The sequence below is a fragment of the Hypomesus nipponensis genome, chromosome 23 (assembly GCF_054491055.1).
Source record: "Hypomesus nipponensis isolate SF chromosome 23, ASM5449105v1, whole genome shotgun sequence".
NCBI classification, from domain to species: domain Eukaryota; kingdom Metazoa; phylum Chordata; class Actinopteri; order Osmeriformes; family Osmeridae; genus Hypomesus; species Hypomesus nipponensis.
Window position 1 is genome coordinate 11,671,508 of NC_140383.1, and position 16,799 is coordinate 11,688,306.

Below are 16,799 nucleotides of genomic sequence, written 5' to 3' on the forward strand. Positions count from 1 at the left end.
TCATAAACAATAATATGTTGTTGGCTGGTTAGCTAATTGTAAGGATGATGTCAATCGGTGGCCGGAAAGAAGAACGACAATTAAAAAGAGTTGACTTGGTTTATTAGAACGAGCTGGAATCATTTAACCAGTCCAAGGCAGAGCGGTCAGATGAGTGAGGCCATGGATTACAAACAGCCTTTATACAATGGAGTAGACAAGTTCAGATATAGTTTCCTTACTATATTTCCATACATGGCACAGCATGTGGTCTGCATGTGTGTTCTTGAAAGGTTATACCTGACAGCATTGTAACTCATTGAAGCCTTTTCCAGCAGTTTTTCCTCACTGACTCAAGTCATTCTGGACAAGTGAGACCCTGGGAACGCCACAACATGACCTCTTGATCTGAAAAGGAGAGAAGCCTCACAGAAATTCTGTGTATCGGTAATATAGCTCTTCCAGCTGTGGGTCATACAGAAGTTATCTCAAGTGTTTTGTTTTTTATTGTGGATACGCAGGTGGTCATTTGTTTTACTTGAATAGTCACAGAGTGGGCAGCTGTATGGCCATTCTCCTGTGTGGATTCTGCTGTGCTTCAATTCCCTAGAGGAAAAGAAGCAGTTATTGCAGCAGTCACAGAAGTAAGGCTTCTCCCCAGTGTGTTTCCTTGTGAGGTGAACTCTGAAAGTGCAAGTTTGGCTGAAGGATTGACCACAGAGGTCACAGCTGTAGGGCTTCTCTTCAGTGTGGATCCTGCTGTGAGCTGTCAATTGGCCAGATTGTCTTAGGGTTTTACCACAGAGAGGTCACAGGTGAAGGGCTTCTCTCCAGTGTGGATTCTGCAGTGAATTATGAACTCCCTTATCCGTCTAAAGGTTTTGTAGCGGGGTTTGCTCGTCATAAAATAGAAATACTTAATTTATAATAAAGTCTCGGGGCACCCGAGACACTCGGGTCATTCTCGGGGAATGAATTTGTTCTAAGTGAGTCAGGTGGCTGAGCGGTTAGGGAATCGGGCTATTACTCAAAAGGTTGCCGGTTCGAAGGCACTTCACCCTGCTTGCCTCAGGGAGAATGTCCCAGTACTTACTGAAAGTCACTCTGGATAAGAGCGTTTGCTAAATGACTAAATGTAAATGTAGAGCCAATTGTAGCATTGGTGAGCATGCACAAGTCAAAATATCTTCACAATGAATTTATTCAAGTAAGGTATTTATGGATCATATGAACAAGTTAGATTATGAATTTGATATGAGAGATTGGTTTCAATGAACAAAATGAAATGGTCTAACTTAAAAGACAGAAATTGTACAGTCAATGATTACATCCTTACAAATCATAAAGAGAGCTCATGCCAATGCCATGTTGGGAAGGAAAGAGCGTTAGCCATAGTTACGTTTGATCAGGGTTGATCCATGAGGTTGAGGGCGGTCAGGTCGCAATTAGAATTGCGTTTTTGGTTGTTCTGTGAATCGTTCAGAAAATGTTGCAATCCCTATATTGTTGAACCTCAGGAGCTGGGCGACAACCTTTGGAAAACCAATCCTGATGGCGTTCACGCCATGGTTGGTTTCACTGGAGTCAGAGATTGATTGTCATCTCAGAGTTTTATACAGTTCAGAGTTAGAAGGAGAACCTGTCTGGGGTCAGACGTTGATTGGGGGAATAAGAGTTTGCAACTCCCCCCTCCTTCGTTCACACCTACGAAAGGTGTGAACTGGTCTCTGGCAGGTTCATAAGATTGTTCAAATATTGTTTTGGACATCTTGGTACAGTTACAAAATATAGTTGAATGATTGATGATGGTTTTATTATGATAGCTTTGTGTAGGTACCAAGGATGACTTGGTTATCTTTCAGGAAAAAGGAGTAGTCACTAGAATCCAGATTTCAGTAAACAACATTAAAACAAAGTAACAAACATTACAGAAATATCCCTCATAATTCTCCACCATTTACTCTTCTGGTAAAGGTGAAGTCTTGAAGAACTCTTGTCAAAAATTTAGGTATGTTCTTTGTTCAAACCCCCCCTCCCTCAGACTCTTCAGGTGTGACAAGATCTTGGCTCCATGTGGTCTGGCTGACCACACTACAGTTTTATCACAAAGGTCACAGCTGTAGGGCTTCTCTCCAGTGTGGTTCCGGCTGTGAAATATTAACCCTTGTACTGCCTTCGGTTCACAATGACCCGAAGGTTCACAACGACCCATCATTGTACTGCGACAACTTTACCCAATACAAAAGCAAATAAAAAGCATTTTCTTTTAACCTTTGCACTGTGGGGGGTGTGTGAGACGGGAAGTCAGGTGGCTGGACGGTGAGGGAATCTGACTGGAAATCTGAACGTCGCCAGTTCGCGTCCCGGCCGAGCCAAATGACGTTGTGTCCTTGGGCAAGGCACTTCACCCTACTTGCCTCGGGGGGAGTGTCCCTGTAATTACTGTAAGTCGCTCTGGATAAGAGCGTCTGCTAAATGTAATGTAAATGAGACACCCCGACGGTTAAAAGACAATGCTTCAATTAATTTTTGTATGAGGTAAACTTGTCGCAACATGTGGGGAGGTCACAATGCCTGAAAGGTCACAATGACCCGAAGATAACACAAGGGTTAAACTATAGACATATTTACATGTCTATGGGTTAAACTGCCAACTTCTAAAGGTCTTACCACAGAGGTCACAGCTGTAGGAATTTCTCTCCAGTGTGGATCCTGCTGTGAGCTATTAAATGGTCATTCTTTCTAAAGGTCTTACCACAGAGGTCACAGCTGTAGGGCTTCTCTCCTGTGTGGATTCTGCTGTGAAGAGTGAGAGTACCTGCCCGGCTAAAGGTTTTATCACAGAGGTCACAGCTGTAGGGCTTCTCTCCTGTGTGAATCCTGCTGTGAAGAGTGAGAGTGCCTGCCCGGCTAAAGGTTTTATCACAGAGGTCACAGCTGTAGGGCTTCTCTCCTGTGTGGATTCTGCTGTGAAGAGTGAGAGTACTTGCATGGCTAAAGGTTTTATCACAGAGGTCACAGCTGTAGGGCTTCTCTCCTGTGTGGATTCTGCGGTGAACTGTCAATTGGCCGGAATGGCTAAAGGTTTTACCACAGAGATCACAGCTGTAAGGTTTTTCTCCGGAGTGGATGTACATGTGGCTTTTCAGGTTGCCGTTTGTTTTACAACTATAGCCACATAGGTCACAGTTGTAGGGCTTTTCTCCGGTGTGGATCCTCCGGTGAACTTTCAAATTTCCAGAGTTGCGAAAAGTTTGACTACATAGGTCACAGCTGTAGGGCTTCTCTCCCGTGTGGATCTTGCTGTGATCTCTGAAACGGGAAGCACGGCTAAAGGTTTTACCACAGAGGTCACAGCTGTAAGGTCTTTCTCCGGAGTGGATATACATGTGGCTTTTCAGACTGCCGTTTGTTGTACAACTATAGCCACAGAGGTTACAGCTGTAGGGCTTCTCTCCAGTGTGGATCTTGCTGTGCTCCTTCAATCCACCAGAAGTAGAGAATAATGTATTACAAAAGTCACAGTAATAGGGCTTCTCTCCAGTGTGGATCCTGCTGTGAATTGTTAATTGGCTCGATTTTCCAAAGGTTTTACCACAGAAGTCACAACTGTAAGGCTTTTCTCCAGAGTGGATATACATGTGGCTTTTCAGACTGCTGTTTGTTGTACAACTATAGCCACAGAGGTCACAGATGTAGGGCTTCTCTCCTGTGTGGATTCTGCGGTGAACTGTCAATTGGCTAGACAGGATAAAGGTTTTACCACAGAGGTCACAACTGTAAGGCTTTTCTCCAGAGTGGATATACATGTGGCGTTTCAGAATGCTGTTTGTTGTAAAACTATAACCACAGAGGTCACAATTGTAGGGCTTGTCTCCAGTGTGGATCATCATGTGCTGCTTGAGGATACTGGATGAGGAAAGGCTCTTCCCACAGGTGTCACACTTATGTGTCTCCATAATTCAGGTCTCTCTTTGTTTTCTGCCTGGTCTCTCGGTCCTGTCTGGTATCTAGTCTCTGGAAGCTTACATTTGGTCATTTAGCAGACCCTCTTATCCAGAGCTTGTTTCTCTCTGGTTGAGCCCATCTCTGGTTGAGTCTCTCAGGAGCCTTAAGATGACCTCTTTGTCTAGTCTCTGCCCACGATCAAGTATGTTGACCGATAGGAGATCTGGAAGAAACAGTTTCAAGTGAATACGAACTCAAGCTTTCACATTAATATTTTGTCTATCATAATGTCTTCTTTGCATATTTAATGTTGATCATTTGGTGAGAAGTGTGTTACTTAGATTCATTATGTCTGGAGAAACACACAATACAATGTGATTATACTAGCATTATAGTGATATTATAATGCATTACGCATTAGGCTACGTGAAAATGAACAATAACATGACATTGTATTGCAACTGTCAAGTTTCAGATCCAATAATAGTACAAAATAATACAATAAAACTACACTGTTCTTAAGTAGATGACACACACACGTTTTATTAGATAAACTTATGTAAATCAACAATTCCCTCTCTCTGGAATAACTATCAAAACATGTCAAATTGTCCTCCTTACTGTAGAATACAACAACGTGGTGATCTCAAAAGGTTTGAGATATTTTTGAATAGGCAAAAAGTCACAATAACAACGCATGAAATGCTAACCTTAGTAGCTGTAAGATTTGCAACTTTGAATTTAAAATACATCCGAACTCTATATGAACCTGAGGCACAACACTTAAGTTTACGTACCTCTGGCATGATAAACAAGTGTAGATTGAGTGATAGGGCACATATCCACAAAACCGGATGATGGATTGAAAACTCGGTCACCGCATCTGTAATGTTTGGCCAGGTGGTATTCCATCAAAGTAAATGAAGGAAAGTCCAGGTTTATTTCGATAAATCGCGCTTATTTCTGAGAGGGATTCGTTCCATTGCCGTGGTTTGTTGGTTTCCCAGCGCAGACTAGCGTAACTTTTATCACCCAGGCTGCTCAGTGGCAGGCTAACTACTGAGCTCAGGCAGAGAATCTGGCTGTATCTAACTGTGTTACAAAGAACTTTTAACTGTCGGAAACAGAATCCCAAAAGAAAGTTCCGTCAAGTGTCTTTTTGAGCTGGCAAATTGTTTTTGTTGAATGCATTTGTGTGGCGGCCTGCGGAAACCTATAGAGTAAAAATGTATTTCATGATTCACAAATAAATTTTACGCCATTCACAAATGTATTTTGTGATTTACAAATAAAAGACCCCGCCACATTTGTTTGCAACCCGACGAACACAAGTTACAAATCCCTGCATTTGTGTGTGGATTTTTGGAACTTTACTGACGCGGTTAGATTCACAAATGCATTTTTTCAAAAAATATATTCTCTGCAGCCTATCAGATGTCTCTTCCAATGTTAGCATTAACACATTAACGTGTCAATGTGGACGCCAACAACCTGCCATAATAACGGGCATTGTCTCCTTCAAATCACGAGCAATGTCGGCATGTAGGGTGAGTTCAGGTAATGTGGGACATCAGGTAAAGTGGGACAGTTATGCATTTTGATGATTTAATATGTGCACAACTGACATCCCATCACCAGAGCTGATCTTGACTCGTAAATACAACACTTCTAGTCACTATGCAGTGGTTTTTATTTGTCTGACATCAGAGTAGGCGTGATCTGGCTTGACAAGAGGTCTATACAGAAAAAACGCATCGAAAGTTCAGCGGCATATGACATTATATTTCTCAATGATAAGGCTGGCAAAGGAATTTAAATGAAGTTACAATGAGTACTATTGCAGCATATTGAAGGGGTTTAACCACTGATTGAAACACACAAAAACATTTGTAAAATAATGCTTTATTAGAAGAAAAAACGCATTTAATGTGACTGTCCCACATTACCTAATCATGTCAGTTAATGTGGGACAGCATTTTTAAGGTAAAGTGGGACATCTAGTATTGCTGTGTTTATGCTATAAAAATAATTTAATTCGACAGTTGTCAAATGTTTTATACCAATGCATCAAACTGCACTTAAGTTCCCAACTACATAACAACTTACACTGTCATTGAACCAGCGCTTTCAGACTTGTAAGCGTGACCGCAAACGTTAGTCCAACAAATGGGGACTAGCTAGCTAGCACATGGACTGCAGATCACTAAGGCTTACATCAGTTACACTTTATGCCTATTGTATAAGTCAACCCCCACAACTAAATTAATCTTGCCACACCCTTGCACCTACTAGTAGTGTTGTATATAAACTAATAATTATTATATCAGCAGACTAGGACGACAGACAATCACTGTCCCACTTTACTAGACAAGCTGTCCCACATTACCTGAAAATGCTGCCTGAGTGAGAGAGGGGGTCATGTTATGTTTGAAAGTGTGTAGCTTCTAAAATATTGTGTATTCCCATTTCATTCCAGCATGAAAATGTTCCTAAGCCCTAAAACGATTTAGAAAAACACCACTGGGGCGAGTTACCAGTTATTTTGTAAGTCTACTGGAGCCTCTACCAAAAAGTGTCCCACATTACCTGAAATCACCCTAGGTGAAATATTGCTTGTAAATTTTATTAAATGTATTATGATTGAATATTCCTGAGAATGGCAGGATCCATGTTTAGTCATTTTAAATTTTTCCTAGGCTAACGTTTAGCAAGATAGATGTGATTGGTTAAAATTTGAATAGACATCTTATAATTCATAATTCAATTTGACATGGTTTGAAAATCTTGCTAGCTAACATGTCCATAAACCGTTGAAATTAACTGGTTTTAATAAGCAATACTTTTTGAACATTACAATAAAGTTTAGGGTGTTAACTCACATCTCAATATTGACAGAAAACGATTTTCAATCTGTTAGCCCATAGCCTAGCCAACAATGAGCGGCTGCGACATCCGACGGGTTTCCGCAGGCCGCTACACATTTGTCGCGCATCATGCTACAAAACTTTGTTTCTGGTAGCACCTCTTCCCAAGGTTGAGCATTTGGTTTTATATTGGGAAACGTATGGGCAGTATGGAGGGAGCCCAAATGTATACTTCTGAACATTTGTTCTGGCCAAACAATATCCCTTGATATAATGGGGAGAGGTAAACTTGTTAGGATACTTTTTTGGTCGACATGAACCAGCTATAACCATGCTTGGCACACTTTTAGATAATTAAGAGAAAACGTTCAGAAATGTAATTACTTTAAATTGATTGTTCCTTCAAGCAAGTATCAGCAATCAAGTCTCAGATGACTTGGCTCACACCAAGGGAACATTTGATAAAATAATCTGTAGAACCATCAAGATAATCGGGACGTTACCTAGGATTGTCGGAAGGGGCGAAATCGGCCCAATTATCCTGTAGTGTGTCCCCAGCATTAGAGAAAACGTTCAGAAATGTAATTACTTTCAAAAATCAAGTAACAACTAATCATTGTTCCGTCAATGATTACACCGAAGTTGAGCAAGTGGGTGGGCCAAAGAAAGGGCTTGGATGGATTTCATCAAGTATCAGCAATCAAGTCTCAGCTGATCGCTGATTGATAAGCAGCTGTGTGAGTGAGTGCTGCACAAACGCGTTTGAATAGGTCGGCAGTATAAAAACAGACGCCTCAGCTCAGAGCAAGTATGAGTTGTCTGGCCAGTCAAGTTATTTACGATTCAGCCCAACTTTACTTGCAGAAACCACACAGATAAGAATGGGTGAGTAGTCATATTTTCAAAGGTTTGGTTTGCCATTGCTTCAGATGAAACAACTTGAAGTCTTCATAGGATTTCTAGCATGTTCAGGGCTTTGAACAGTGTAACCATGTCACAGAACTGATTTTAAGTCTTGTCGTATTCCAGCGGAGAAGAATGTTCTGATCGTGTATGCCCACCAGAGTGCTGGTTCATTCAATGCCGCAGCTAAAGATGCTACTGTGGAGGTTCTGACTGCACAGGGCTGCAAGGTAGAGGTGTCTGACCTCTACAGTATGAAGTTCACAGCTGTTGCCACTGCAGAGGATATTACAGGTGAGGCAGCAGTCTTAACTGCTCGACGGAGACAAAGCGGACCTAGCTTGTTGGAAGCTATACTCGGCTTCTTGGTGCTTTCCTTGACATTAGTTTTTCTTCTCCTTCATCCAGGAGAGGTGAAGGACTCGACGCATTTCTGTTATGCAGAAGAAACCAAACTAGCCTGGCAGGAGGGCCGTCTCTCTAATGACATCATGGCAGAGCACCGCAAACTCACCAAAGCCGACATCATCATCTTCCAGGTTGTTGCAATATAAACACCCATTTGTCTTATGGTGTTGGTTGTTTTAACTTTTAATTTGGTGATTTGACTTGTTATATCCTCAGTTCCCCATGTACTGGTTTTCTGTTCCTGCCATCATGAAGGGATGGATTGACCGTGTGCTCACTCTGGGCTATGCCTTTACCCCAGAGAAGAGGTACAGCCAGGGTATCTTCAAGGTAGTGAAACCCTTTTCCCATGGTACAGCTTATTCCAGAGATTAAGCGTGTCAACTATTCTACAGGCTAGTCTATACTGATGCATACTGCTCTTCCCTTTTTCCTAGGAGAAGAAAGCCATGCTATCCTTTACCACTGGCTCTCAAGAGTCCATGTTCTCTTCCAACGGCATCAATGGAGACATGAATGTAACCCTGTGGCCTCTACAGGTGGGAGTTACTGAGCCTTATGCCTTTTTGCTTTGAGATTTGGAAGACATGCTGATTTGATGCATGTACTATCTCTCCCTGTGTAGAATGGGATCCTCCACTACTGTGGCTTTGAAGTTCTGGCTCCTCAGATTTTCTGGGCTCCATCTGGTATCACCTCTGAAGCCCGCACCACAATGCTGGAGCTCTGGCGAACCAGGCTTCAGGGGCTGCAAGGAGAAACTCCGCTGTCCTTTGTCCCTTCGGATAGTTTTGACAGGGAGCATGGCTTCCAGCTTAAACCAGAGCTTCAGGAGAAGCATGCACTCCAAGAGTTTGGCTTGACGGTCGGAACCCATCTGGGGAAACCCCTCCCTCCCAACAACCAGATCAAGGCTGGGGTCTGAGTTCTGAAATAAAAACGTGTCAAATGTATCCAGACTCATGTGCTTCACTTGCATTATACCTACAAATGTGAACTGTTGCCATGGACTGTTTGTAGTCATGCAGTTTTTGCATGCTAGTTCTGTTAGTGATCAAGAACCTGAATTGGCTTCAGATCTTTTTCTCTGAAAATGGATCCTGTACAGGCCCGCTCCAATAATGGGAAAAACTGGATTTACATGTGCATAACCTCATTCTGGTGAACTCAACTTGATTACATTCTACTGGGGAGAATTGCTCATCCTGAGGTAAGTTATACATAAGAAATACAAAATCCCTCTGACCACCAGCTGGCTTCTTGAACCCCCCCCCCCCCCCTTCCTGCCAACTTCGTAAGGAAACAAACGTGCATCCCGGATCTCTTTGCAACCACAGGCTAATTTCAAATCTGCCATTTCTTGCAAAAGTTCTAGAAAATTGTACAACAGCTCACTGAACCTTTCCTCAAATCACTTGTATGAACCCCTCCAGTCTAGATTTTGTCTTAAAAGTACTCAATGAACTTATTAGCCTCTGCCACAAGGGCTCTCTGTCCTGGTTTTCCTGGACCAAGTGCATCATTTGACATTGGATCAAATTCTCCTGGAACGTATGGGGAACGATGTTGGGATCTCTGGTACAACACTCCAGTGATTTAGAATCTGACAGACACAATATGTCCACTGACGGACACTCATCCAGGAGCTCCATTGTCAAATACGGAGTACCGCAGGGTTCTGTCCTAGGCACTCTCCTAATATATCCATGTTGCCTCTACGAAACATTAGAAGCTCTGGAGTACATTTTCACTGCTCTGCAGATGACAGCCAGCTACACATGTCCCTAAAGCCTGGAGAACTAACTCTCTGGAAACATGTTTCTAGGATAAGAACTTGTGTGACAGCAAATTCCTATTTCTCAACTCGGATAAAACAGACATGCACATTTTTGTACCTTAAAAAATACAGAAAGAACTACAAATAAAGCATCTATATGTCTGCATAGGAATTTGACTTGAATATAAAAATAAAGTAAACCTGTTACTGTTATAGTGTTATATTGTTACTGTTGCTAGATGGAGACACCGGGGAAGGAGCAATCTTATTCTTATTTTAGAGTTTATCTTCCCTGGAAAAGATTTCATGTTCCAATTGAGGGGGGTTGGCACTGTCTTAATGTCTAGGGCTACATCAAATACCCTTTAGGGTCTGCTAAATTGCTGCACTAGTTCACACTTGAACGGTGGGGGACCTCATTCTTACTATTACTGTAACTGTTATTTGCTGCCTGCATTCTCTAATTCCTGCTGTTTTCTCTCTGTCCCCCATCCACACCTCCCTTGTGGTGTGGGGGGTTTGAGCTGTCAGCATCTGCCTGGTTGTTGGTCTGCCAACGTTGGACCTGGTTGCCAGTGAACATCGATCTGTGAGAGTCTGCCATAGCTGGATCTAGTCGCCAAGTTGACATCGGTCTCCCTGATGGACAACAGCGAGTTCCTGGTCCTTTCCTGTCCATGCATCTGCCTGTGATACTAGCCCGATCCCACGCCCCCCAGCCCTCTGGCTACCACTGAGTTTTTCCAACTGCATCAGGCTTGGCTCTGCTACCAGCCTCCTCCACCTCAATGAAAACATGTAATTTATTCAATCGCTGGTGTGTTACTGAACTTGTGAATTGGCTTTATTGAATGTAATGTTACAAAACTTGGTTTCGGTAGCACCTCTTCCCAAGGTTGAGCATTTGGTTTTATATTGGGAAAAGTATGGGCAGTATGGAGGGAGCCCAATTGTATACTTCTGAACATTTGTTCAGGCCAAACAATATCCCTTGATATAATGGGGAAGAGAGGTAAACTGGTTAGGATACTTTTTTGGTCGACATGAGCCAGCTTTAACCATGCTTGGCACACTTTTTTGTAACTTAGAGAAAACGTTCAGAAATGCAATTACTTTAAGTTGATTGTTCCGTCAATGATTACACGGAAGTTGAGCAAGTGGGTGGGCCAAAGAAAGGGCCTGGATGGATTTCATCAAGTATCAGCAATCAAGTCTCAGCTGATCGCTGATTGATAAGCAGCTGTGTGAGTGGGTGCTGCACGAACACGCGTGAGCAGGTCAGCAGTATAAAAACAGTAGCCTCAGGTCAGAGCAAGTATGAGTTGTCTGGCCAGTCAAGTTATTTACGATTCAGCCCAACATTACTTGCAGAAACCACACAGATAAGAATGGGTGAGTAGTCATATTTTCAAAGGTTTGGTTTGCCATTGCTTCAGATGAAACAACTTGAAGTCTTCATAGGATTTCTAGCATGTTCAGGGCTTTTAACAGTGTAACTATGTCAAGGAACTGATTTTAAGTCTTGTCGTATTCCAGCGGAGAAGAATGTTCTGATCGTGTATGCCCACCAGAGTGCTGGTTCATTCAATGCCGCAGCTAAAGATGCTACTGTGGAGGTTCTGACTGCACAGGGCTGCAAGGTAGAGGTGTCTGACCTCTACAGTATGAAGTTCACAGCAGTTGCCACTGCAGAGGATATTACAGGTGAGGCAGCAGTCTTAACTGCTCGACGGAGACAAAGCGGACCTAGCTTGTTGGAAGCTATACTCGGCTTCTTGGTGCTTTCCTTGACATTAGTTTTTCTTCTCCATCCAGGAGAGGTGAAGGACTCGACGCATTTCTGTTATGCAGAAGAAACCAAACTAGCCTGGCAGGAGGGCCGTCTCTCTAATGACATCATGGCAGAGCACCGCAAACTCACCAAAGCCGACATCATCATCTTTCAGGTTGTTGCATTATAAACACCCATTTGTCTTATGGTGTTGGTTGTTTTAACTTTTAATTTGGTGATTTGACTTGTTATATCCTCAGTTCCCCATGTACTGGTTTTCTGTTCCTGCCATCATGAAGGGATGGATCGACCGTGTGCTCACTCTGGGCTATGCCTTTACCCCAGAGAAGAGGTACAGCCAGGGTATCTTCAAGGTAGTGAAACCCTTTTCCCATGGTACAGCTTATTCCAGAGATTAAGCATGTCAACTATTCTACAGGCTAGTCTATACTGATGCATACTGCTCTTCCCTTTTTCCTAGGAGAAGAAAGCCATGCTATCCTTTACCACTGGCTCTCAAGAGTCCATGTTCTCTTCCAACGGCATCAATGGAGACATGAATGTAACCCTGTGGCCTCTACAGGTGGGAGTTACTGAGCCTTATGCCTTTTTGCTTTGAGATTTGGAAGACATGCTGATTTGATGCATGTACTATCTCTCCCTGTGTAGAATGGGATCCTCCACTACTGTGGCTTTGAAGTTCTGGCTCCTCAGATTTTCTGGGCTCCATCTGGTATCACCTCTGAAGCCCGCACCACAATGCTGGAGCTCTGGCGAACCAGGCTTCAGGGGCTGCAAGGAGAAACTCCGCTATCCTTTGTCCCTTCGGATAGTTTTGACAGGGAGCATGGCTTCCAGCTTAAACCAGAGCTTCAGAAGAAGCATGCACTCCAAGAGTTTGGCTTGACGGTCGGAACCCATCTGGGGAAACCCCTCCCTCCCAACAACCAGATCAAGGCTGGGGTTTGAGTTCTGAAATAAAAAACGTGTCAAATGTATCCAGGCTCATGTGCTTTACTTGCATTATACCTACAAATGTGGACTGTTTGTAGACATACAGTTTTTGCATGCTAGTTCTGTTAGTGATCAAGAACCTGAATTGGCTTCAGATCTTATTTTCTGAGAATCGATCCTGTACAGGCCCGCTCCAATAATGGGAAAAACTGGATTTACATGTGCATAACCTACTTCTGGTAAACTCAACTTGATTATATTCTACTGGGGAGAATTGCTCATCCTGAGGTAAGAAATACAAAATCCCTCTGACCACCAGCTGGCTTCTTGAACCCCCCCCCCCCCCTTCCTGCCAAACTTTGTAAGGAACTCTATTGGACCACCCATGGTACATTAATGAATTTTTCAATTGTCCAAGTCCCTGACTATTCTAAACAAGCAATTAAGCCCCTACTTAAAAAAAAAAACATGCATCCCGGGTCTCTTTGCAACTACAGGCTAATTTCAAATCTGCCATTTCTTGCAAAAAATCTGGATTAAGTTGTACAACAGCTCACTGAACACCTTTCCTCAAATCACTTGTATGAACCCCTCCAGTTTGGTTTTCGTCCTAAAGGTACTCAATTCTTATTAATCTCTGACACAAGGGCTCTCAGTCCTGGTTTTCCTGGACCAAGTGCAGCATTTGACATTGGATCAAATTCTCCTGGAACGTATCCAGGAGAATTTGATCCAATCCCAACATCGGGGAACGATGTTGGGATCTCTGGTGCAAAACTACAGTGATTTAGAATCTGACAGATCACAATTTGTTTACAGATGGCCGCTCATCCATTGTCAAATACGGAGTACCGCAGGGTTCTGTTCTAGGCCCTCTGCTAATATCTCTACATGTTGCCTCTAGGAAACATAATTAGAAGCTCTGGAGTACATTTTCTCTGCTATGCAGATGATACCCAGCTATACATGTCCCTAAAGCCTGTAGAACTACCGCTATGGAAACATGTGTTTCTGGGATAAGAACTTGGATGAAAGCTAATTTCCTGCTTCTCAACTCGGATGAAACAGACATGCACATTTTTGTACCTTGAAAAATACAGAAAGAATTACAAATAAAGTATCTATATGTGTGCATAGGAATCATATAACTTGAATTTAAAAATAAAGTAAACCTGTTACTTTATATTGTCACTGTTGCTCGTTGGAGACACCGTGGAAGGGGCAATCTTATTCTTATTTTAGAGTTTCTTTTCCCTGGAACAGATTTCATGTTCCAATTGAGGGGGGTTGGCACTGTCTGAATGTCTAGAGCTACATCAAATACCCTTTTGGGTCTGCTAAATTGCTGCACTAGTTCACACTTGACCGGTGGGGACCTCATTCTTACTATTAACCTCATTCTTACTATTACTGTAACTGTTATTTGCTGCCTGCATTCTCTAATTCCTGCTGTTTTCTCTCTGTCCCCCATCCACACACCCCTCCACACCTCCCTTGTGGTGTGGGGGGTTTGAGCTGTCAGCATCTGCCTGGTTGTTGGTCTACCAACGTTTGACCTGGTTGCCAGTGAACATCGATCTGTGAGAGTCTGCCATAGCTGGATCTAGTCGCCAAGTTGACATCGGTCTCCCTGATGGACAACAGCGAGTTCCTGGTCCTTTCCTGTCCATGCATCTGCCTGTGATACTGGGCCGATCCCACGCCCCCCAGCCCTCTGGCTACCACTGCTTAAACTTACATGTACCAACTCTGACCCAAGTTGAACACTGGATTTTGGTGTTTCAACACCCATTGACACTTTCCTGTTGTATGACTATGTTTAGCCTGTGTTCTGCACTTCTCTTTCACCAACCGTCTCTGGAAGAGGTTATCCCTCACTAAATAGCTCCTCCCAAGGTTTCTTCAATTTTTTCTCCTCTAATGAGTTTTTCCAACTGCATCAGGCTTGGCTCTGCTACCAGCCTCCTCCACCTCAATGAAAACATGTAATTTATACAATCGCTGGTGTGTCACTGAACCCGTGAATTGGCTTTATTGAATGTAATGTTACAAAACTTGGTTTCCGGTAGCACCTCTTCCCAAGGTTGAGCATTTGGTTTTATATTGGGAAAAGTATGGGCAGTATGGAGGGAGCCCAATTGTATACTTCTGAACATTTGTTCAGGCCAAACAACCCAAACAATATCCCTTGATATAATGGGGAAGAGAGGTAAACTGGTTAGGATACTTTTTTGGTCGACATGAGCCAGCTTTAACCATGCTTGGCACACTTTTTTGTAACTTAGAGAAAACGTTCAGAAATGCAATTACTTTAAGTTGATTGTTCCGTCAATGATTACACGGAAGTTGAGCAAGTGGGTGGGCCAAAGAAAGGGCCTGGATGGATTTCATCAAGTATCAGCAATCAAGTCTCAGCTGATCGCTGATTGATAAGCAGCTGTGTGAGTGGGTGCTGCACGAACACGCGTGAGCAGGTCAGCAGTATAAAAACAGTAGCCTCAGGTCAGAGCAAGTATGAGTTCTCTGGCCAGTCAAGTTATTTACGATTCAGCCCAACATTACTTGCAGAAACCACACAGATAAGAATGGGTGAGTAGTCATATTTTCAAAGGTTTGGTTTGCCATTGCTTCAGATGAAACAACTTGATGTCTTCATAGGATTTCTAGCATGTTCAGGGCTTTTAACAGTGTAACTATGTCAAGGAACTGATTTTAAGTCTTGTCGTATTCCAGCGGAGAAGAATGTTCTGATCGTGTATGCCCACCAGAGTGCTGGTTCATTCAATGCCGCAGCTAAAGATGCTACTGTGGAGGTTCTGACTGCACAGGGCTGCAAGGTAGAGGTGTCTGACCTCTACAGTATGAAGTTCACAGCTGTTGCCACTGCAGAGGATATTACAGGTGAGGCAGCAGTCTTAACTGCTCGACGGAGACAAAGCGGACCTAGCTTGTTGGAAGCTATACTCGGCTTCTTGGTGCTTTCCTTGACATTAGTTTTTCTTCTCCATCCAGGAGAGGTGAAGGACTCGACGCATTTCTGTTATGCAGAAGAAACCAAACTAGCCTGGCAGGAGGGCCGTCTCTCTAATGACATCATGGCAGAGCACCGCAAACTCACCAAAGCCGACATCATCATCTTTCAGGTTGTTGCATTATAAACACCCATTTGTCTTATGGTGTTGGTTGTTTTAACTTTTAATTTGGTGATTTGACTTGTTATATCCTCAGTTCCCCATGTACTGGTTTTCTGTTCCTGCCATCATGAAGGGATGGATCGACCGTGTGCTCACTCTGGGCTATGCCTTTACCCCAGAGAAGAGGTACAGCCAGGGTATCTTCAAGGTAGTGAAACCCTTTTCCCATGGTACAGCTTTTTCCAGAGATTAAGCATTTCAACTATTCTACAGGCCAGTCCAGGGGTTCCCAATCCTGGTCCTCGGGCCTCCCTGCCCTGCATGTTTTAGATGTTTCCTTGTTTCAACAAGCCTGATTCAAATGAATTGTCGTTAGCAGGTTTCTGCAAAACTAGATAATGACCCATTCACTGGAGCAGGGGAAACATCTAAAACATGCAGGGCAGGGAGACCCGAGGACCAGGATTGGGAACCCCTGGCCTCTAGTCTATACTGATGCATACTTCTCTTCCCTTTTCCTAGGAGAAGAAAGCCATGCTATCCTTTACCACTGGCTCTCAAGAGTCCATGTTCTCTTCCAACGGCATCAATGGAGACATGAATGTAACCCTGTGGCCTCTACAGGTGGGAGTTACTGAGCCTTACGCCTTTTTGCTTTGAGATTTGGAAGACATGCTGATTTGATGCATGTACTATCTCTCCCTGTGTAGAATGGGATCCTCCACTACTGTGGCTTTGAAGTTCTGGCTCCTCAGATTTTCTGGGCTCCATCTGGTATCACCTCTGAAGCCCGCACCACAATGCTGGAGCTCTGGCGAACCAGGCTTCAGGGGCTGCAAGGAGAAACTCCGCTATCCTTTGTCCCTTCGGATAGTTTTGATAGGGAGCATGGCTTCCAGCTTAAACCAGAGCTTCAGGAGAAGCATGCACTCCAAGAGTTTGGCTTGACGGTCGGAACCCATCTGGGGAAACCCCTCCCTCCCAACAACCAGATCAAGGCTGGGGTTTGAGTTTTGAAATAAATAAAAAGTCAAATCTATCCAGGCTCATGTGCTTTACTT

General features: G+C 43.4%; 4 protein-coding genes across 6 annotated transcripts; 3 read left to right on the forward strand and 1 right to left on the reverse strand.

The window, feature by feature from the left end:
• Positions 1 to 1,162: 1,162 nt before the first annotated feature.
• LOC146234242 (uncharacterized) lies at positions 1,163 to 5,243 on the reverse strand. The gene is made up of 2 exons (XM_084689568.1): positions 4,725 to 5,243; positions 1,163 to 4,150 (listed from the first exon to the last, which is right to left on the reverse strand). Exon 2 carries the CDS (start codon positions 3,936 to 3,938, stop codon positions 2,658 to 2,660), a length of 1,281 nt encoding a protein of 426 aa, XP_084545694.1. The 5' UTR covers positions 3,939 to 4,150; positions 4,725 to 5,243; the 3' UTR covers positions 1,163 to 2,657.
• A 201-nt stretch (positions 5,244 to 5,444) lies between these two features.
• Positions 5,445 to 9,055, forward strand: LOC146234243 (NAD(P)H dehydrogenase [quinone] 1-like). Of its 3 annotated transcripts, none has more exons than XM_084688897.1 (6): positions 5,445 to 5,484; positions 7,821 to 7,988; positions 8,103 to 8,233; positions 8,319 to 8,432; positions 8,540 to 8,641; positions 8,728 to 9,055. In XM_084688897.1, exons 1-6 carry the CDS (start codon positions 5,460 to 5,462, stop codon positions 9,025 to 9,027), a joined length of 840 nt encoding a protein of 279 aa, XP_084545023.1. In that variant the 5' UTR covers positions 5,445 to 5,459; the 3' UTR covers positions 9,028 to 9,055. The 3 variants fall into 3 exon arrangements, with proteins under 3 accessions (XP_084545023.1, XP_084545025.1, XP_084545024.1); XM_084688899.1 differs by having other exon boundaries at positions 5,458 to 5,474; XM_084688898.1 differs by lacking the exon at positions 5,445 to 5,484 and adding an exon at positions 7,547 to 7,676.
• A 2,080-nt stretch (positions 9,056 to 11,135) lies between these two features.
• Positions 11,136 to 12,648, forward strand: LOC146234244 (NAD(P)H dehydrogenase [quinone] 1-like). The gene is made up of 6 exons (XM_084689119.1): positions 11,136 to 11,271; positions 11,416 to 11,583; positions 11,695 to 11,825; positions 11,911 to 12,024; positions 12,132 to 12,233; positions 12,320 to 12,648. Exons 1-6 carry the CDS (start codon positions 11,268 to 11,270, stop codon positions 12,617 to 12,619), a joined length of 819 nt encoding a protein of 272 aa, XP_084545245.1. The 5' UTR covers positions 11,136 to 11,267; the 3' UTR covers positions 12,620 to 12,648.
• A 2,438-nt stretch (positions 12,649 to 15,086) lies between these two features.
• LOC146234245 (NAD(P)H dehydrogenase [quinone] 1-like) lies at positions 15,087 to 16,777 on the forward strand. The gene is made up of 6 exons (XM_084689121.1): positions 15,087 to 15,193; positions 15,338 to 15,505; positions 15,617 to 15,747; positions 15,833 to 15,946; positions 16,261 to 16,362; positions 16,449 to 16,777. Exons 1-6 carry the CDS (start codon positions 15,190 to 15,192, stop codon positions 16,746 to 16,748), a joined length of 819 nt encoding a protein of 272 aa, XP_084545247.1. The 5' UTR covers positions 15,087 to 15,189; the 3' UTR covers positions 16,749 to 16,777.
• Positions 16,778 to 16,799: the final 22 nt, after the last annotated feature.

Bases quoted from the DNA above. Each gene is read 5' to 3' on its own strand.
- LOC146234245 (XM_084689121.1), top strand. The intron at 15,947-16,260 runs GTAGTGAAACCC...CCCTTTTCCTAG, and splicing joins ACAGCCAGGGTATCTTCAAG to GAGAAGAAAGCCATGCTATC. The intron at 16,363-16,448 runs GTGGGAGTTACT...CTCCCTGTGTAG, and splicing joins TAACCCTGTGGCCTCTACAG to AATGGGATCCTCCACTACTG.
- LOC146234244 (XM_084689119.1), top strand. The intron at 11,584-11,694 runs GTGAGGCAGCAG...TTCTCCATCCAG, and splicing joins CACTGCAGAGGATATTACAG to GAGAGGTGAAGGACTCGACG. The intron at 12,234-12,319 runs GTGGGAGTTACT...CTCCCTGTGTAG, and splicing joins TAACCCTGTGGCCTCTACAG to AATGGGATCCTCCACTACTG.
- LOC146234242 (XM_084689568.1), bottom strand. From the start codon at position 3,938: ATGGAGACACATAAGTGTGACACCTGTGGGAAGAGCCTTTCCTCATCC.
- LOC146234243 (XM_084688897.1), top strand. From the start codon at position 5,460: ATGTCGGCATGTAGGGTGAGTTCAG. The intron at 8,234-8,318 runs GTTGTTGCAATA...TTATATCCTCAG, and splicing joins CCGACATCATCATCTTCCAG to TTCCCCATGTACTGGTTTTC. The intron at 8,433-8,539 runs GTAGTGAAACCC...CCTTTTTCCTAG, and splicing joins ACAGCCAGGGTATCTTCAAG to GAGAAGAAAGCCATGCTATC.